This window comes from Scomber scombrus, chromosome 9, assembly GCF_963691925.1.
Source record: "Scomber scombrus chromosome 9, fScoSco1.1, whole genome shotgun sequence".
Lineage (NCBI taxonomy): Eukaryota > Metazoa > Chordata > Actinopteri > Scombriformes > Scombridae > Scomber > Scomber scombrus.
In genome coordinates, this window is record NC_084978.1 from 9,471,761 (window position 1) to 9,493,420 (window position 21,660).

At 40.0% G+C, this 21,660-nt stretch overlaps 1 protein-coding gene across 4 annotated transcripts in view; it reads left to right on the forward strand.

Moving 5' to 3' along the window:
- The window catches only part of fam13b (family with sequence similarity 13 member B), an 83,936-nt gene that overhangs the window by 52,153 nt on the left and 10,123 nt on the right, over nt 1-21,660 (forward strand). For 3 of the 4 annotated variants that reach the window (XM_062425201.1, XM_062425200.1, XM_062425203.1), the window contains exons 8-14: nt 12,393-12,437; nt 16,191-16,286; nt 16,849-16,984; nt 18,684-18,781; nt 19,818-19,869; nt 20,237-20,366; nt 21,184-21,255. In XM_062425201.1, coding sequence (XP_062281185.1) covers nt 12,393-12,437; nt 16,191-16,286; nt 16,849-16,984; nt 18,684-18,781; nt 19,818-19,869; nt 20,237-20,366; nt 21,184-21,255 — 629 coding nt within the window. The remainder of the gene's footprint in view (nt 1-12,392; nt 12,438-16,190; nt 16,287-16,848; nt 16,985-18,683; nt 18,782-19,817; nt 19,870-20,236; nt 20,367-21,183; nt 21,256-21,660) is intronic. The other variant, XM_062425202.1, reaches the window with a different exon arrangement.

The following is a 21,660-nucleotide window of genomic DNA, read 5'->3' on the forward strand; positions in this document are numbered from 1 at the left end:
GGAGAGAGAAAGATGGGTATGACATGCAACAAAGGTCCCTTGCCGGATTCGAACCAGGGACGTTGTGGGTATGTGGTACATTCTTTTACCACTCTGTTACGGGGCGCTCCGCACTGGAGCCTGACCAATATATTGATCAGCTGATATATTGATCAATATTGGCCTATCACCAATTTTTTTACTCCTTAATATCGGTATCGGCATCGCCCCAAAAATTCAATATCGGTCGGTCCCTACTACACACAAACATTTTGCTCTAAACTGTTCGACTGTTTTGGGACAGCTCATTGCTCCATTAGTTATTCTTTGACAGCTCAGACATAAAGATAAAGACCCTGTCTACTGACTCAACATTAACTGTGTCTAAGTTGTTTGTCTAGCACTTGACAGACAGGGAAGTCTGTCTTCTGAAGCTGTTGCAGTGCTCCTTTAATAGACCCTGACAGCCAATACACACACATTACGTGTTGACAGCCCCTGCTCATCTCAAATCTATATATAATCCCTGGTATTTCTCTTCTGATCTCTCCTCTTCCCCCCATCACTACTTCCCTCCTTCTCTACCCTTGATTATATTCTTGCTGTCTGTGGAAAGTATTTTTTATGGGCCCACTGAAATGTTCTGGCAGGCTAAGGAACGGGGCTCTTGGGATTCACTTTTGGCCCCGGTGAGAAAGAGAGGAGCAGCAGGGAGCAGTGGATTAATGGAGGGAAAGGAGAATCAGGGCAGGAGAGGCCATGAGGGAGCAGAGAGAGAGGGAGAAAGGGGGAGGGCGGGGGGATTGAAAGTGTTTTTACTTGTGAACGATTTATTGATTGTCAGTCTGAGTGAAAACGCATTATCAGACGTCGGGAGGGAAAAGGTCAACCCAGAAGATAAAATTTAAACACATTATAAAACACTTGTCTTCAATTTTCCTCCCTTCCTCCAGTCTTGTTCGTCATTCTCCTCCATTACAACCATCATACCATCCTAACATGACTCCAGCACATGATAGATCATCTCCTGTCGCAGGTAACCGCTCTGTAACCAGGTCGTACTTCTTTTTGAATCCCGTTATAAGTCTTTCCCTCCAGTTATTTTTATGTGGCCACAGAAATGATTTATGTTCAAGTGTGACTCCACGACTGACCGCTGAGCACTGTTCTTTCGGTGTGAACCAACAATGTGCACGTGTACGACACAAAGATATTAACTTGCATCTCTCCCGTGTCATGTTCATCGGTTTTCATGAAGAGTAGCCAATAGCTCATGTGCACACAGGCACATAAACACAATATATTTCTCCGTTAAAGGTCGAGTTTTTCCTCATTAGGGGTCTAAGGATAAGGGATGTTGTATGGCGCCTGCAGCAAATATGTGATATTGATTATATTAATAAAAATTGACTTTCTTTTACACTCTATCACATGATCTGCAGAAAAATTGCACTTTCCAGTTTTTTTATTATGGAGAGAGCCTTCTTCCTGTACCTAAAGTTCAATCACTTTCAGCTTAAACCTTGTCTGGTTACTTTTCATGGCATGGCGCTGCAGTAAGTGGGCGTGGATGTCAGATTGTTGGTTTCAGAAAGTTGATCCAACACACCCTTAGAAACATACTGACTTCTTAACATGACCTTAGACCTGACCTTAGATGTTTCTGTGTTATCACCTGTGGTACGTGTTGCAGAGCGGTATACATATCCTCAATAAGTGTAGGCTGCTTTTAATATGTTTGCATGTTCACTGAGGTAAATACAGTATATAGGTCAGTACATCAGTCAGCTGTGTGCTTTTGGTATTGTGACCTAGTTAATAGATCACAAACAGCTTTCATCCATGACTGGCACTGAAGGAAACAGGATTAGTTTATTTTAGCATATATTGACCAAAATACAAATGCAAAACATTAAAAGTAATAAATATCCCTTATTTTCACTTTATTTGCCCAGTTTGAATTCTGCTCTGTACTATGAGTAGTTTTGACCCAACAGGAGCTGACCAGTCAAAATTAAGGGATTCAAATAATATAAGAATATAAAATATTTTCGGAAAGTTAAGAATCTTTGGTGCTTTTTTTTTTATTAAAGAAATTGCCTTTGGGCAGCTGATGTCCCTGAATGCACCTACAGGGAGAGTTTTCAAAACAGTCCCTGCCTTCTTTATGGTACGCACTGCATGAGATATACTGTACATCTGTCATCATATGGTCCTTTTGAGACTCAAAGCCTTCATTCTTATTTTTTATGATTAAATAATAGTCAACACAGTTGAACTTATAATCGGTTATTGTTGAAAAAGAACTCCTTCCCCTCTCTCCTTGAGTTAGTCTTACTTCTTTCGCCCTCCTTTCGCTGCTGCTTTCAACCTTTACTACCTGATTAGGTCAAGGCTCGGGTGCCGGCACTTTGCACAACGTATGACATATGACATACTAACTGACCTAGATAGCACTGCTTGCCCTGCACGTGCTATCAGTTCTTACCCAAAGTTCTGGTAAACCTGTCCTATCTGACTTTGTGAGGAGCGCTGACGTTCCCAAAGCATCATGGAAAAAATGATTTATTTTGATTGTCATCCCTCACGCTGAGGCTGAAGCTCCTGTGTGTCAACGCGCTGCCACTGTGGCTCTATTGTGTCTGTCACAGAAGATGAAGGTAAAGTTCTGGATTTAAGTTTGGCAAAACCAGCGATGAGACCATGAAAGACAAATCAACACTAAACAGCCAAAATCATGATTAATGACCAAAGTTTCGTAGCATCTTTTGTCTCTATTCCTCTCTGTTTCTTTCATTGAGGAATTTCTGGAATGCTGCAGAGTTTAGACGAGTGCGTCCCAGACAGGAAAACGGAGAATTTGAACTGGAACGCTTTGGCGTCGCTTTCAAGTATAATTCAGACCACATGCATTTTACACTTAGTTTCAAATATTCCTTTTATTTCATTGCAATGTGTATTACAACATTTCCACTGAAAAAGAAGAGTTTCTGATTATGTCTCTGGCAGGTATTTAATATTGTATAACATAAATAAATCTGCACATTGACCACACATAACAATACATAACAGAAGTGCATGAAATTTCAAGCATCTGGCAATCAGAGCTGAAACTAATTATTTTCATGGTCAACTAATCTGTTGATTATTTTCTCAATTAGAAAATTGCCCATGACAAGTTCCCAAAGGCCAAGTTAACATTTTCAGTTTCTAATCCACAGTTCAGAACAAAAAAAATATTTAACATACAAACTGAAATCTGAGAAAATATCTCCAAACTGTCAATCACTCCAACTCAGATTGGATGAGATCAGGAAATAATGAAATGCTTGATAAAGCCCCTTTTAGTCTGACCTCCATTTCATCCACTTTGGTAGAAGCTTGCATAATGTCTAGTCTGATTTTGTGTCTGACTTTGATTTGAAAGAGGTTGATGTACAAAAACTTCAGGACAAAATGAACTAACCTACTTCTAATTCCTGGAAGAATGCCCATAATCTTATCACCAATGTAGCGTAGAAAAAAATATGACAGATGAACACGGTCATTACATCCTGATAGGACTCTCTACTTTTCCTCTATTGCTTTTTGCCTCTTGCTGTTGTCCTTCCTCCATCCTCTCTTTCCCACTGTGTTGTTTGTTTTTTACATTCTTCTGCTGTGTCACTTCTGCTCTTTCTCTCTCTACGATCAGCACTTTGTGTATCACTGTCATCTTTGTGGTCAGTAATTTGTTAGATGTATAAATGCCTCTAATAGGCATTTCAGAAGCTCACAGACAGGATAGAAAAGACCCAGTTGTGTGTCTGCGCTGAGCTGGATAGTGTGTGTGAGTGTGTGTGTCTGTGTGTGTGCGTATGTGCGCCATTACACAGCCCACCGGACCGGCTGTAATAACTGCTGAGTCTATAGTCATGACGGAGCGGATCAAAAAAAAAAGAAACCCCCTCCCACTTTCTGGCTGATGATTGGCTCACTGAACTCTTTCCCTCTTTACGATTGGCTCTTAACTTCAGCCCCTCCCGCCCCATTGGTCCTCCTAGGGTTGTTGCCTGGTTACATCAGAAGCTCGTATATTTGAGCAGAGCTCTGGATGTTTACTGCAGCACTTTAACAGAGTGCAGAGTGAGGCGAGCTCACACACACTCATTCAACAACACACACGCGCACACACACACACACACACATGCACAGTGAGTCAGAGGACACCACATAATGCACCCAGGCGATATCGTGCCTCTGCTGCTAGACCTGCTGGTACTGACGCTGACCCCTCAAAGTCCTCAACTGGGATAACCTACCCACTGGATACAAGGTGCACCTGCATAGCTGCTCCACATTTCTCAAACCGAACAACGAGAGGAAAGACAAAAAAAAGGTTCATCCAGAACAAGCAGAACAGCTGGATATTGTTCCTACAGGACGTGTCAAGTTGTTAACAGGCAAAAAGAAGAGAGAGACAAATCGTGCTGAGTTTGGTAAGAAGTCAAGCTCGCCTCTCTGCTGGATGTTTGAAAAATACCACAAAAAAACACACTGGACTTAAATAACCTGCGTGTGAGCTCGCTGACCGTGGTTGAAGACACACTTGGTAAAAGAGACACTGACAGAAACAGCCGGTCAGACACAGGAGACAACCTTCACACTGAAAAACACCTACAGGCTGGATCCACTGACGTAAAAAAAGAAAGAAAACAACAAAGGACACAGATCACAGTGAGAGAAAGCACAGCTGCAAAGATGAGAATGGCCTGTGACATTCTGCTGCAGAGGTAAACATCAGGGTTATGTAACCCCTCGAGTCTGACTGGAATAAACAATTGGGATGAATGAATGGATGGATGGAGGGTGAAGCAAATGTGTGGTTTGATGGTGAAATAATTAATGAATGAATGAGCTGGAGGGAAACGCACAGGGAAAAAATGGATGATTGATTAAGATTAGATTAAACGGGAAAATCTGGAAGAATGAATTAAAGTGTGAATGGTGGAATGAATAACTGGAGCTGAGTGATAGAAACTTATTTTTTTTATTATGCATGGAAGAATGGAGGGAAACAAGCTTGTGGATTTATGTTTCTTGCTCATTGTTTTGCTCTATAGAAGAGGTAAGAGAATAGAGAGACGAGGAGGAAGCCTGTATCTTTTCTTTCAGTGGAAGCAGAGCAGAAAAAGATGAAAGAGAAATGGGTCATGGTGTTACTTAACAGCTGGTTTTATGTTATGTAATCTAACTATAAAGAGAGCTGGTGTTGGGGGGGGTGCTGTCTGAGAATGTGTCAGCAGTTTCCCTTACAGAGAAGAAAAATGGCACTTATCCCTTTTTAAACAAGCATTTTCTAAAATCAGAGCTTCATTCATATAACTGAGTCATGGATCTTCTAGCTAATAGGTCCAACTTTAATTGGAGAAAAACACATTTATTGGCAGTTCTTGTTAAGATATCGAGCACTAAAGTACTCTTTGCAATAAATTTGAAAACTTTTATTTTAAATGTTTGGTCATTTTGTGTCGATTAGAGAAGCAGTGAGGGGAAGAAGGCTGTAATTAGCATTTTTTGGTGTCTGATGGTGAACCTGAGGCTTTACTGAAACAATTGGTCAGTTAATATTGATTTTTTTTAAATTATTCATAATTTAAGAAATACATGTCGCCTATTTGCAAGTTGCTATTTCTATGAAACTATAAATAAATATTTTCTTTGGTTTTTAGAGCTGCAACTAACAATTGTCTTTATTAGTGACCCATCAGTTGAAGTTTTCTTGATTAATTGAGTAGTAGTTTGCTCTTTAATATATCAGAAAATGGTGAAAAATGTCAGTCAATGTTTCCTAAAGCCCAAAATGCAACCAAAATATGTTGTTTGGTCCCCAATCAAGTTTACTGTCATAGAGCACTAAAAAAACAAGCTGAAACCTGAGAATTTGAGCATTTTTTTCTTTTAAAACAGTTACTTAAAACAATAAATTGGTCTTCATAATCGATAAATAAACTGATTAACTAATAATAATCAATTGGAGCTGAAACAGGTGGTCAATTGATCAATAGAATCATTGAATCTGCAATTTTGATTTATTTTTCAAGCAAAAATTTCAAACATATCCAGGTTACAGTTAATCTAATGTAAAAATTTGCTGAAAGCAAAGTATCATATTATAATACATTTTATATTTTGGCATTTTGTAAAGTTGGACAAAACAAACAAAGATGTCACCTTGGGCACTGTGAAAAGACGATGGGCTTTTTAAAATATATATATTTTGATATGTTTTTCTAATATTTTATAAACTAAACAATCTTCTTTTGGACAGATTTTGACACACTGAAATGAGCTCTCACACACTAATTATTAAAATAGTTCATCCAGTTATTAGGGCTGGGCAATAAATCGATATATCGTTATTGTGATATTTTATAGATATTGTCTTAGATTTTTAATATCGTGATATGGAATAACTGTTCTTTTCCTGCTTTTAAAGGCCGCATTACAGTAAAAATATAATTTTCATCTGCTTTTATCCACTTACTCATTATATCCACATTACTGGAGATTATTTATCAAAAATCTCATTGTGTAAATATTTTGTGAAAGCACTGATAATCATCCCTACAATATTGTCAAAATATCGATATCTTGATATTTAATTCTGCCCATATCGCTCAGTCCTACCAGTTATACACAGCCAGTGCTGAAAAAATAACATTTTTAGTGCAAACTATCAACAATGTTGCATCAGCCCCTCATGACTCTGCAAGAGGAATGATAATCAAAGGAGGGATGAGGAGGCAGAGGAGAGGCTGTGGATGATTTGTTGAGTCAACTAAAGAAAATAAACCATTATTTTCAGATAGCCAAATGTCTGTGGGGTAATTAAGGGAAAATTAATGAAGGGGCACAGTGTTGGTCATTTATTGTCCCAAGTGCAAAGCAGCTGATGAAAACAAACACATGAGCAGTGTCCAAGCACAGAAAACCAAACACACATCTTTAATGTGTCTCCGAGCTGCTCTGTAGACAGCTTGAATTCAAACATCTGCTGTGAGGCTCTCAGAGTTTCTTGGCCCTGACACAAAGGACTGTAAATGTTTACTGTTTATAAGATGTAAGACAATGCTTATGATTGTCTGCGTGTGTGTGTATGTGTGTGTGTCTGAAGAAGGTTACTTGGAGGTGCTGAGGTGGGTAGACTGTAGCAGGCCGTGGTACCTCCCAGGCAGAACAGAGCAGAGTCAGGTTTGCTGACAACAGCACCTCTGTCAAATCACAACTAACCTCAAACTCACTTATACACATGCACACATACACTGTCTTTCTGCTTTTTACTATCAAAATAACTTTATTTTATTTCAATGCAGCCGACAAAAAAACAGAATCACTCTGAGATGTTTATGTCTTTCAGTCAGCTGATACCACAACACGCCTTTACACCTCCGCAGCTGATACTCTTAGCTGGTCATGTGATACTGATACACTTGCCCTATATACTTTATTTACACAGTACTAGCATCTGTTGGGGCCAGTTGATGACACAGTAGCACAAACTGACTTTTAGCCAAACACTCGCCTGCAGAGAATGTGAAATCTGAACTGGATGTAAAATACTTTCAGAGAGAGAGAATCAGACCTACAGCTTTGAACAGATTCAGAGGTACAGCTTTCAACAACTCAACTTTATTTATGTGGCACCTTTCATACAAACATGCAGCCCAAAGTGCTTCACATAGCAGGATTAAAACAAAACACTAAGATAAATCAATAGAAGCAAAATAGTAAACTATTACTAATGTTTTGCAAGACAAAAAAATGCAACGATAAAACAGTGTTAACTACATAAAAGTCAATATAATAAAATAAACACCAGAGATAAAATTATATTAATAAAAATCAAGAGATCAAGTTGTGGTTGCTTTCAATTTGTTTCTCACCTTTGATTTTGTGACAGTCACAATGGAAAACCCTGACTCACATGAATAGGTGGTAGTGAGAGGCGACATAAATCTGATTGCCCGTTTTGACCGTGAGGATAACGACTGTTAGCCAACATGCCGAATGAAGCAAGGTCAACTTGTGCGAGCTGAAGCTTCAGGCTGCTTTCTGCTGATAGCTCCATCACTTCACTTTCCAACACAGTGGACAGAGCCATGTCTTCTGAAGCAGGATCAACAGAGAAAGAGTCCAAAATCCAAAGATTTCCACATCATGGGTCCTCTGGGATGTAGTCTGCAGACTTTCATTTGCCAAAGTCAAATGCTGGGTTATAGTCCTGGATGTGTTGACATGAGGAGAAGCTTCCAAAGTTTCAATTAGGAGTGAAAACATGTCAAATCCTTCTTGGCTCTTCTGTTCCAAAGAGTACATTTTGTTCTTGAAGCCTTCAAATTTGTCTGAAACCAAAAACACTGTGCTCTTTCTGCCTCATATCGATGTATTGAGCTGAGTAACCATCAGCATACTGCTCAGCAAGACGGGAGTGCTGCTGCTCCAGAAATGCGTGCACTTCTTTTCTCAGTTCAAAAAAGGCAATCAAGCACACCTCCACCTTACTTCACAGCAAAACACCTCAAGTGCATTTTTCTTATAATAAACAGTTCTTGCAGCCACGTTCATGACTTCATGAGATTCTGGTGACATTTTGTCGCTAGATTTTTTCTATTTAAGAAGCAGCTCGGCATCTGGCGCCCTCTTTTGGATTTGTTTGACAGAAATAACTGTTTTTCTTTACCTTTTGCTTGATTTGGACTGTTTCTTATAGAGTCTAACCAGGTCTCGCTCAAGAAGAAATCTTACGAGAGTTGAGTTGTTATTAAAATAAGCTGAATGTTCAGACTTTGAAAATCTTTTAGATAACACTAAGCTACTCTTTCTGTGCCTCTCTCCAACTCTGTCATGACTGAATATTTAGTTTACTTTTTTTATTTATGTGAATTCTTGAGCACATTTAGATATAAAGACCACTAGCTTTGTAAATTACCAAAAAAATCTTTAAATCTACTTTTAATCTAACCATTTGGCCCATTAGATGGCGCTCTGAGGCCCACTGGTTGAGAATGGCTGTTGTACATTATCACCACGGATGAGCAGTTAGGTGTGAGTCCTTAAGATCTTATCAAGGTCTTATCTCCGTCTGTGGCTACCGCTGCAGTCGAGGCTGCAGGGCAGGAGCTGATCTAATCTGGCCTACTTGGAGCAGTTTGGAGAGCCGAACCTTAATTCGCCAACTACAGTTGTGCCCCCTTGGCACCGTTGCACATGTGGCAGCTTTAAACCAAAGACTTTTAACAGGAATTAATACGGAAGCTTTATTAACATGGTTAATAGGTTTTTAAAGATTTGCATTCAACAAATAACAAACAAATTAACAAAAAGCTTTGTTTTTATTGCCCCAGGTTGGGTGTGGTGAGAAATGTGCTCTGATGCACTTGTAACCACACCCGGCAGTAATGTCACACTGCACTGACACAGCTCCTACAGTACATCTCTGCTGCGAGGTGAGACGTTAAACCAATGGAGCGCAGCAATAACATGATTTTCACCTGCGGCTCTGCTGGTCAGCTACAGTGCAGTTGTTCTTAGGACTGTGTTCATTTTATGTGTGGTATCATAGATTGATTTATATACTTGTGTATTGACTTTTGTAAGAGCATGAACCAGTGGGTTGTTTTTCACTTGAGTGTTAAATTTTTTAGCAAAGTTTTGAAAAGAGAAACGGGGAAAGTTAAGTAACAGTAAAGATTATTGAAATCCCAAAACCAAGATGCATCATTTTGCAATCTTTTTCATTTTGAAATGCACAACTGGAGAATGATTTGTTGTCCTCAGTAGTTCGACTGTTGTTGACTACTGAAGCAAAACTGCAAGAAACTGAGTAATTGTTTCCCCTGAGAACATAATCAAAATCACTTTCTTGTACATCAAAGCCCCGAAATGATCCTATCTGCCCTTCATGGTGTCCTAGGCAGGGCAGGCTTTAAAGAGTGTCATGTATGGTCCTGAAGGGCTTCGCCAACGCTGATAGAAATGTTATCTTTGTTGCTTTGGGAGCTTGAGGAGGGCAGGAACACCTCAAAGGACCCAACAACGGTTCTAGTTCAGGTCCTCAGTGGCAAAACGGTGTAAGATCAGATATTATCTTTGCTACTTAGGGCCCATGGAGATTATGTAACGTCCTTGAGGGCCCTATCAGGGATTTATTGTTGGTGATGCAGCCACCTCGCACACTCCCTTAGGGTGCAACTCAGCACGGCAGCCTGCTGTCAGACGTTATCTGTGCTTTGAAGGGACCGTCGTTACTATATGGAGCCTTCAGGCTGCGTTCCAGTTTAAAGGGCAGTTCTCCTTGTTGGCGTATACAAGAAGAAAGGAGAGAATTTCACATAACAAAGGATCTGATACAGATTATCACAGATGGACAGAATCAACATATGTTGAAGAGTTTTTAATCAGTTAGGGAGGACAAAAGTAGTTTTTTTTTTTATTTACCAAGTATGCTTTCACATTTCATTACTGTAGTTTGTTATTTGTATTTTTAGGAAGCATTTTTGCCGGCTTATTGCTTGATCTCTGCAACATTAATACTCTCTCCTCTTTTTTTCTGTCTCTCCGTCACACACACACACAAACGTGATCGTGGTTACAGTGTCTGAAAGTGAATGTGAGACGTCTGTTACATCCAAGGTCAGTGAGAGACAAAGGAGGAGGATGTGAGACCAGAGAGAAAAGTCACGAGTGAGGAAGGAAGAGAGGAGAAAGGAGAAGTTAAATCAGGGAGGACATGATATAAAAAAGCTTTTTGTATGAAGGGTTGATGGCAGAAAGAAAAAAGGCGGATTTAATGAGGAAGAACAGGCGAAAGAGGAAGACGAGATAAAGAGATAAAGTAAATCGAGGGAAAATTGAGGAGAACAGGAGAGCTGCGAAGGATTGAAGAATTGGACAGTCTAAGAAAAAGGCCTAATGAAGAGAGAAAGGAAAAACAGCACAAGGGATGAGAGGAGGGCAGGAGAAAGAGAGGAGCAGGGTGCAAGAATAGAAACAACAAACATTGTTTCCTGTCTTCCATTAATTATTCAGTTTGCATCGATCTACCAGACAACTTCTTGCTGCATTAGCCGTGTGTGTGTGTGTGTGTGTGTGTGTGTGTGTGTGTGTGTGTGTGTGTGTGTGTGTGTGTGTGTGTGTGTGTGTGTGTGTGTGTGTGTGTGTGTGTGTGTGTGTGTGTGTGTGTGTGTGTGTGTGTGTGTGTGTGTGTGTGTGTGTGTGTGTTGGACAGTTTATTAGTAGAGCTTTCTGCAGCGGGAGGCGGAAGTAGCCGCATGCACAGTAGTGAATGTGTGTGTGACAAAAAGGTTGCATAACTTCAGCTGCTGTTTTTCTAATGAGATGAGTTTGACTCTTTGTCTCTCTCGCACACACACACACACACACACACACTGCTTGCCTAACCCTAACCTTAACCACTGACCCGAAGATCAACTTTTTCCCAACTGGGGACACGACTTCTGTCCAGTTAACTGGTCCTAAATTTATAATGTAGGTTATGACAGACCACACACACACACACACACACTCACAGTATCTATGCACTTGGGCATAATATGACGAACGACCTTGTGTTGTGCGTGTCGGGGTGTTATATAAATCTGGAGTCCTGGCGTGTCTGTGTGTGTGTGTGTGTGTGTGTGTGTGTGTGTGTGTGTGTGTGTGTGTGTGTGTGTGTGTGTGTGTGTGTGTGTGTGTGTGTGTGTGTGTGTGTGTGTGTGTGTGTGTGTGTGTGTGTGTGTGTGTGTGTGTGTGTGTGTTGTGACGACAGCAGGAGGCAGCTGAATCAACGGACACATCTCAGCCACCTCCCTGTTTCATGCCCCACACACACACACACACACACACACACACACACATACACAAACACAAACACTTCCTTGCTTATGGAGAAGCACTGAAGAACAAATATGACCTGACACACATAGACACACACACACACACACACATCCTTCTATCTGATCAGAAGGCTTTAGCAGAGCTCTGTAGCCTAAATAACAATCTGCCCACCCAGAGTGGCGCCACTGACTGAAACTTTGTGTATCTGAGCGTGTGTGTGGTGTGTTTTTTTGGGATTCAAGATTAGGAGTCAACTCCAGCGAGAAACATAAACTCATCACGCCAACATACACACATCCTCATTTCATTCTCTTCTTCTTCTCATAGTTTCTCTCTCTTGGTGCACACTCTCTAAAACATACAGACTGGTATTCATCCTTATCATTCTTCTAACCTTGTTTTCCCCCTGCTGCCTGACACACACGCAAACGCACACACACACACACTCCAAGGTCAATTTATGTCAGTATGGGAAGGGAGTCGAGGAGTACATGATGTTCTAACCATGTCGTCCTTTTCTCTCCCTCTCTCTACAGCTCCCACCTCTCCCCTATATCCATCCTGCCTGCTGACTCTGCTGAGTAAGTACACACGCACACACACACACACCAGTAATTTTATCATCTCACGATAGCATACATAGGCATTTCTTTGTGTACACACACTCATTCACGCGCCACAGCTTCACAGACAGATGTACGCGTGCACACGTTAGATCAAACAAAATAAATAACCGTGATAAATTGCAGTGGAGCAGTTATATCGTCCACATCTACAGCATCTGTGTCATATAATAACAAGAGAATAATAGAAAAAACGGGAAAAAACGCAGAATGAGAGCTGAGCTGAAGTGTGAAGGACCATCTGTACAAAAGGCAGATAAAAATAACAGGTATCCACACAGAAGTGCGGGCAGCACCAAGAAGAGGCGAGTTTATTTTTTAAAAAACGCAGAGGTTAAGAGGAAGTGACGAGGAGGAAAGCTGGTCTGTTTGGATTATGGAGCAAAACCAAACCATTCTGCGTGACTTTGTGCTTTTAGAGCTGTGAGGACATGAACTCAGCGATCACATGACTGTCAGTCCTCCGCTTCCTTCACTTGCATGACACGGAAGCAAAATAAAATCATTTTCTACGGTGCTATACGTCCATGTGGAGTTCACGACCTGAAGGCTCGAGGGTACAAACACCAGCCGTCTCAGAGCTCAGGAGTAACACCTGAAAACTGAAATTCACATGTTTATTATTAAAAACAAAAATATGATGGCAGCAAATCAGCAACCGTTTACACTGTCTGACAAAGCACTTTCTTCGTAGCCTTTTTGTTGATATTTTCACTGCACTGCGGACATCTTTTGTATATTTTATTACAAAATAAGCAAATATTAATAGACTTTATTAAGATGAACAAAAACTAACTGTGCTTGATTAAATAAATGATAGATGCCACAGAAATGAGAAAAAGTCATCATTGATAACTAGTAATAAGACAGAAATTGACTGACTGAGAAACATGAAGAGTTTAAGGCTGAAAACTAAAACCTGATATTTTTTCCACATAATTTGCTCTTTTGATGTTACAGCCTGCTATTCTGTAATCGAGTGATGCCACATTTACAGTCTTTTTTTGCATCAGTTTTTCTCTCTGTGTTTCCCTATTGAGCTGCAGTGGAAGAGCAACAACAAAAAGAGACTAAAAAGACTGTATTGTTGAAAAATATCTACTTGATGTGACTCATTTGGATGGCTGAAGCTTCAAATAAACATTTAAATACAGTTTTTTCGCATAAGCAGGACTGTGGATTTTGGTCCCCATCGCTTACATATGAAGTGTATTATGAAGGGATCTTTTAATGGCCAGTAGGAACAATTACAGCAAGAAAAACCCTGTTTTAAGATGGACTAAGCTGTGAACCCCTCCTTTAATTATACTCACTAGCTGGAGAAACTTATCACTTGCAGCTCGCTGTCTGAGTTTCAAACATCAGGAGTGTGGTGAGCTCTAAGGCGTCATTAACATTAACGGTTCGACGACTATGAAACCCTCGGTTGCCTAGACGATGATTTATGTCCTCACTTTACTTTGGCTTCCAGGATGCGCTCAAAAGTCCTTTATTAGGAGACTTGGAAAGATTTAGACAAAGCTTTAGTTGACACCACAAATCTGCACAGTGTGTGTGTGTGTGTGTGTGTGTGTGTGTGTGTGTGTGTGTGTGTGTGTGTGTGTGTGTGTGTGTGTGTGTGTGTGTGTGTGTGTGTGTGTGTGTGTGTGTGTGTGTGTGTGTGTGTGTGTGTGTGTGTGTGTGTGTGTGTGTGTGTGTGTGTGATGGACAGTTTATTAGTAGAGCAGCGGGAGGCGGAAGTAGCCGCGTGCACAGTAGTGAATGTGTGTATGTCTGATATATCCTTGCACACATTAACTTGATGTCAACTCAACCTGTTTTATGAAGATGAGCTGTTGCAAACATCATGTAAATGTCACAGAAATTAGATTATATGAATGTACATAACAGAAAAAAGGTTGGAGAAACATGATGAAGAGAGAGCAGTTGGTGTTATATAGTGCTTCTACAACGTATCCAACCTCAACGTCTGTCTGAACTGGAGGAGGAGAAAGAAAGCTAACAGCCTGCAAGAAGCCAGGATACATTACACACACGTGGTCCAGCAAATGAAGCAAGCTAAATAAAATCTCAGTAGATCTTGTGGATCAAGCAGAGCACGTCAGTCTGGAAACGGCCCGAGTGTGACTGCTGTTGTTACCTTTTATAGGCTGTGCTGTCCTCCTCTCTCTCCTCTCTGGCTTCTCGTTAAGCATTATTAATCCTTTTATGACAGGACAAGGTTATCTTTATCTATATAAGGCCTTGTTTTTTGTTCAGAGTGGAAAATAAACCTTTTCAATGAATATTAAGCTAACAAAATGTTTGATTCATTAGTAACATTAAGTAGATATCATGAATAACTCTTGCTGTGTGTACCTCACTGTCAGATATATTGTTGGATTTAGCAAAAAGAGTCAGTTTGTGTTATGAAGCTCTAATCATTCGCCTGTTAATTGATTATTGGAGGACTTTGGTTAATTGAGGTTGATGACAGGTAGGATTATATGAGGAGGCTTACATGTGCTTCCAGAGCTGAAGGTTTTAACCCTCACATCATTACTGGGTACCACTAAACCTCACTCAGAAAACAGAAAATTTAATTAAATGAATGAGCGGTCCTCTAAGCTTATTGGATTCAGCATAACTGAACAGACGAGCACATAAATTAATCTCATGTAGAGACCATTTAATGAACAACAGAGAGAATTACACAGCATTAAACTCATAGTAAGTATATTTTTAACAGTTTAGCCAACTGTTTTTTAACTGGTTGAACATTAAGATTATTTCATTTTTGTTCTGGTTAGCAAGATCAGATTGGGTAATGTAGCTGTGGTGATTTGTTGTATAGTTTTAATGTTTTGTTCCTAAATTTAAAAATATATACTTGTTTTACAATATTACAAAATGTGTCCATTTATATTTAATTTAGCAAGGGAAGAAATAATAAATCATTTTCCAGCCCTGAATCAAGTTAATGACTTTGCTAAAGGACTTAAATTTTTTATGAGGTTATCAGAACATATTTATTTTGGATGTATCCGATGCAGCACACGTTGAAGTACGTCTGTCCCACATCTCTGTTGTTGTTTCAGTTTCAGCTGTTTGAACTTGGCAGCGTTAAAATCAACGGTGTGAATCAGCCAGCCTGACGCATTCAGGCGCTCAAAAACAAAAGTTGACTTTGGAGACAGTTAATTTACGTGGATTTAGTCGGATATTTTTGTTGGCACTGGTGGGAATTTTCCTGCCATGGAGTCCCTTCACTACTGCATAAACAGAGAAAACACGGTCACAGGATCTCGTCCAAAGTCACTGAGTAAACACAGGTAAACACTTGGCTTTGGTCCTGTGTAGACAGTCTCTGATAAACTGAGCTGTTACAGTTTAACTTCGATATATTTGAACTAAACTGGGACCAACAGAGGGCCTGCACTGTTACTCAGTATGAAACAGTTTTAAACAGAGATCAGTAACTGGATTCTTTGTCAAAGCTTTTAAAAAAAGGATCTTAGTGGAAATATTTGGAGCTCAGTTTGACAAACTGTGTCACCTTCAAGATCTTAAAATTAGAAGTTATGGATAAAATCTGCCAGCCTGAAAACTTCAGAGAGAAAAAAAGACCTTCATCTAGACCATCACTCGCCACACACAGTAAAAAAAACATAAATATAAATCTCTTTAATAAAAGAAATTAAGCCGATATATGTTTGCTGGGTTTTTTTCCAGGATAATTGAGCGAACCATCAGGGCTGCAGTGGAGCAGCACTTCTTTGAGTTGAAGACCTCCATCGACCAAGACCTCAGCAAATACGACAGTCAAGGGTGAGAGTCCACGGAGATGCATAATTAATCAAACAACCACCCGACTATACAATAGATACATAAAACATGAAAAACAAAAACACTCAGATCAAGTGTAAGAACACATCAAGAAGTTGTGTACATTTTGTATTTTTTTTCCTTTGTGCACCTGCTGATTGAAACACAGATTCTTCAGGGCCGAGTGACACTGGACGACTTTAAAGAAACATATTTGCCATCGTGAACATTGTGTACGAATGCATGAAGCCAGGCAGATGGTTCAGGTTATCAGTAAACATGTTGACAGCGGCGATGTTAATGAGCTAACTGTACTTGTTAAGTGTAGCAGCTGTTCAGAGGTCAGTCACCTCCAGGACGAAACAAGATCTCGACAGGTTGGTGACATTTGTGGGTTTCCGACACCGGGGAGACGTTGCGCAAAAATTGTTACGCTACATACTAAAATAGGTCAGTCTGCACATGAGACAGAGTGGATATAGTGTCAAATCAGTGGCGGTTTATTCATTCAGGATAAACAAAAAAAATGTCAGTTTATATTAACTCTTTCCATTTTGTTTCCTAGTGAGCCTGCAGACCATGGTTGCCATGGAGACGAGGAGCAACAAACTGATGCTGAGGACAGTCCTTGCTACGAAGATGGGGAGACCCCGCTCACACCGACCGAGCAGCACATACAGCAACGCCAGAATGACACACAGGTGAGAGGGAGACACGAAAACAAACATACACACACACACAGTTTTCTCACACATGCTAAATGATAACATGAATTTAACAACACACACACACAACGTCTCTCCTCAAGACACAAACTGAAAGTGAAATTTGCAGTGGAGATTTCCCTTCTCACACACACACACACACACACACACACACACACACACACACACACACACACACACACACAAGTTGAGACCATTTTTTCTGTGTGGGCCAGCAGCATACTTCCCATAGCTAACCTCTTTCCTGTCTCTGTCTGCCGAGGCTGAATGTTTGATATTATCAGCACAGTCCGTCTTTGTTCTGCTCCGATCGCTACAATAGCCAAAATTCTACCGGGGTCGCAGGCAGAGACAACAACAGGCCTGTTTTCACACATACACACACACACACATACACACATACAAGCTTGTTCAGTTTTTTACATTTTTGTAATAGTTCAATTTTTGTAACTTTCTGAAACAATCTGAGGGAGTCTTGTTCAGGAGTACAAAGTTGTAAAAAATGGTGTTAAGGCCTCAGCAAATTCTTCACATTCAGATAAGAGAGTGCGACCAAAATTAGGGTGAATTTGGCTCATGATTTTGAAACACAGTGACACACAGGAACACATTCCTTAACAGCGACACATCCGTCATCTTTGTACTTTTTAACTGAGCTAGTTGAAAAGGTGAACCATTAGGTCGTTGCGTTGGTCACTTCAGGACAGTGTGGTAGTATCTTTTTCAGTGAGAGCCGTGTACATTTTCAGGAAGGCTTGTCACGTTGGAAATCAAAACGACTCTTAAGCTGCTACCCCGCTGAGCCCCAGTGGCTGTTGTCCTGAGAGCCATTTTAGCGTCCAGATGGAAGGAGAGAGAATGGTGGGACAGAGTGACACATGTCCCTAGAGTGATGGGAGACGTAACCGCTTTAAACAATAATCCGAGTCCAGCTCTTTAAATATATTAACCAGTAGAACGAACAGAAACTTTTCCCTTTGTGTGTGATGAGTGACATCAGATCAACGTCAGGTGCTCAGCCAATGAACTGTATGACAGCAGTGTGACATGTGACATATGAAGTAATTGTTCCGCTCATGGTTACAACTCATTCACTCCTCAGAGTCATGAAGTAGCCTCGGCTTCATGGAGACTCATCCGTTAATATTCTGTTCATCTTGCACATCATTTTTAACCTGCGGTGAAACATTTGTATCGGGGAACTTTTTATTTTGTGAAACAGGTAACGGTCTTAGTGCAGAGTTGAGAGCAGGCCAGCCGTCCCATTATGTTTCATTTAAGGGAATTTCAGAAGAAGTGAAAGTATTGACAAAAACAAAACAAAAACTTGAATGTACTTTCATTTTCTCGGGAACCCTTCGAGGTTTCCTTGGAACAAAGAAAATGATCTTGCGTAAAATAGATACATTTCTCCAGTGTTTACTGAGTAAGTAGTTGATGTAGGTGTAATCTTTGTGAGCGGTGATGAGACACATTTATCTTTATACCATTTAAAACAAAATACTCTAAAGAGGTGAAACATGATGTGTGCTGTAAGCCAGAATGATCCCTCTGTTTAAGTGAGATTCCTCTTTTGAACACAGTTTTTTATCCTCGCTCTCGTCGTCTCGTTTGGTTTCTCGTTCATTAAAAACAAGAAAACTAATCATCAGATGTTGCTGTTGCTCTCTCGCAGGATTCATCGGACTCTGGTGCCGCCCTTGAGGAGAGCTCGGGAATGGACCTGGACGCGGACGCCGTAAGAGACGTTGAGAACAACATTAACACTGCCAGGTGAGTCGACTGATTGTCAGTTTTCTTTCGAGCCTTCAGCGAGTTCATTTTCACCTGAAATCAAGAAAGAAAAAGATTAAAGAGAAGAACCGGAAGATTAGAATTAGAGGTCAAGAGTTCAGGAACCATTTGGGCTAAATTTGTATTTAATTTGAAGAAAGTATATATAGAACTGTGTGTTATATGTGACACACTTTGTAAATATCAGTGATGTTAAGACTTTCTTTCCCACAGAGATTTTAGAGAGAGGCAGTGATGGTGTCTTGTGTTGATCACTTGACACCTCACGTTCACAAATCACTTCGACATGCTGTCTCAGCCACAGCTTTTTTCACGCTGCATATAAAGAAAACCTTTATACTCCGTCTTTCTCTCTCTCTCTCTCTTTTTCTCACACACAATTTTAACTTCCTCTGCGTGTTCATACAGTGTTATACCTCATAAGTCATAACGTCTCGTGTTTTATAACTAGAGTCAATGTGGGATACAGGGTTTAAATGTAAAAAATGAATCAGGCAGCCGACATTTAAACGATGTATCACAGTTAATCAGCGGGATAAAACGTAAATAGAGACAATATTGATTACAGCTGTAATGAATATGAGATTTTCCCACCTGTTGAAACAGCAGCAGCTTTGTGAGTGAGACAGAAAAAGGCTTTTAGTCGTGAGACAGCTGTTCAGATCTGCCACAGCTGCCAAAAAAACTGCAAATACGGTTGTGAGATTATGCCAAGTTAAGTTATTTTTGTAGCAAATTATCATCATTAACTGTTCTGGTGAGAGTTAGTTTAAAACTTTTGGTTTTGCTTTTGATGCCAGGAAGCTCTCAGGACTATGAGATCATGAAAAATAACCTTTTTCTACACAACAGTAAAAAAACATAAAAATCTGTTTTAAAAAATATCTGTAAAAACACACGTACCCTGATGAAGCACAATTTGGGGAAATACTCAGTAGGAATGTGTATATCTCTTTATTTTTCCCCCCATTCTAATTATTTAAGTGTATCTGATGTTATTTATGCTTGTTTTTAGGCAGGACAATCAACCCTGTGACACCATGGAGCAATCTGATACCGTAAGCTGTGTAAGTATCAATATGTTTGGATATATCACAGTGTATGACTATAACAGTGTATAAACTATACATTTGTTTGTTAAATGAGCTTTTTAAATTAAATATTAATTGAATTACAAGCACAGAAGACTCTTTTAAATTAGTAAAAACATGAAAGAAAACTATCTCCTGCACTTTGCTTCCTCTTTCCTTTTCCTTTCTTCATTCTCTTCCATTTTAATTTATCTCTTTCTATCTTCCACCTGTACATGCTCTCTCTCTTCGTACTTCCTCTTCTCCCTTCTGTGCATTTTTATATTCCATTTATTTCTTAATTCTTTCCGTCTCTTGATTTATCTCATTAATCTCTCTCTTCCTCCTCCTCCTCTTCCTCCAGGACTTGAGCTCATGTAGGTGTGATCAGAACGCCAACACCAGCGAAAACAACAGGAATCACCTGTCGCCATGCCAACCGAACAGCGGCCCATCCCCACACCTCCAGCTCTTCCCCGACAACCAGTGGGAAGGTACGCGCAGCTTTGTCTCAGTTGTTATTCGTAGGATCTCTGCTCACCAGCACTTAAAACAAAATGCTTATTAAATTGAGATATTTTGAGATGTAGTGTAAAATAATTTAAACAGTATTAGAGAAGAACTTTGTCATCATTTTGTACATTGTGTTAACTCAGGTTTTTTTTTATTTATGGATCTATACAACATGAATCCAAGACATAAAATGTTAGTTTTAAGTTCCAATAAATCAAAATCATTATTTTCTCCCAGATTGTCAGAAATCCAGAAAGTCTGAGTAAATGTTGTTTTATGCTTTAAAAATCTCTTTTCTTTCATGTCATAGAGACTAAATAGTCCTTAGATAACCTTATTCAAGACTTTCCAAATTAATTCATTTAAAAAATACTAAAATGGCTAAAAATTAAAATTAAATTCTATGTGTTTTAAAATGTTTCCCAAAGATCTACATATATTTCACCAAACTGAGAAAAACATGTCATCTCTCTCTCTCTCTCTCTCTCTCTCTCTCTCTCTCTCTCTCTCTCTCTCTCTCTCTCTCTCTCTCTCTCTCTCTCTCTCTCTCTCTCTCTCTCTCCGTCATTTCCTGTAATACTTTTAAAAATCTGACTGAGGGACAAACTTAAATCATTTGTTTATAATCGTTAAATAGACGCTCGCTTTTACACTGAGTGAATGTTGGTGAGTGAAGTTATGAAAGATTGACCTCACATCTTCTCTGCTGTCCCTGTCCCTCCTCCTCTTCTTCCTCCTCCTCCTTCTCCTCCTCTTCTTCTTCCTCCTTCTTGTCTTGTCCTCCTTCCATCAAAACAGCTTCACCCCCTTCCCATCTCCACCTCCCTCCCATAGACTTCTCATGTATGCATCTGCAAAAGGAAGGTCAAGGTAAGTAGTTTCATATCTTCCCTGCCATCCACCAGTCTTCCCATCCTTCCTTTCATCCGTTCACAGGGGTTGTTTGAGTTTATTTCTTCTTCTTTTTCTTCTCTTGGATACAGTAGAGGAGACTATTTAAACACTGTCAGTTTTAAATATGCGTCTATGATACAGATAATAAATAAAGCCCTGCATGTAAAAACTCCTTTTTTTTTTCTCTCAGCCTCGATAAAACAAACGTCAGACTCTGTTTCTTCCTCTCATCTTTGCTCTTCCTGCTGCAGCGTCACTGAGCTGATTGATGAGGACACCTTTTCCCCCTGACTCTGCCTCTCTGTGCCTCACTCTGCTTCATTATGTTTCCGGCCCCTCTTTCACCCCTCCCCCTGCCCTTTTTTTCCCCTTGACTCTGCT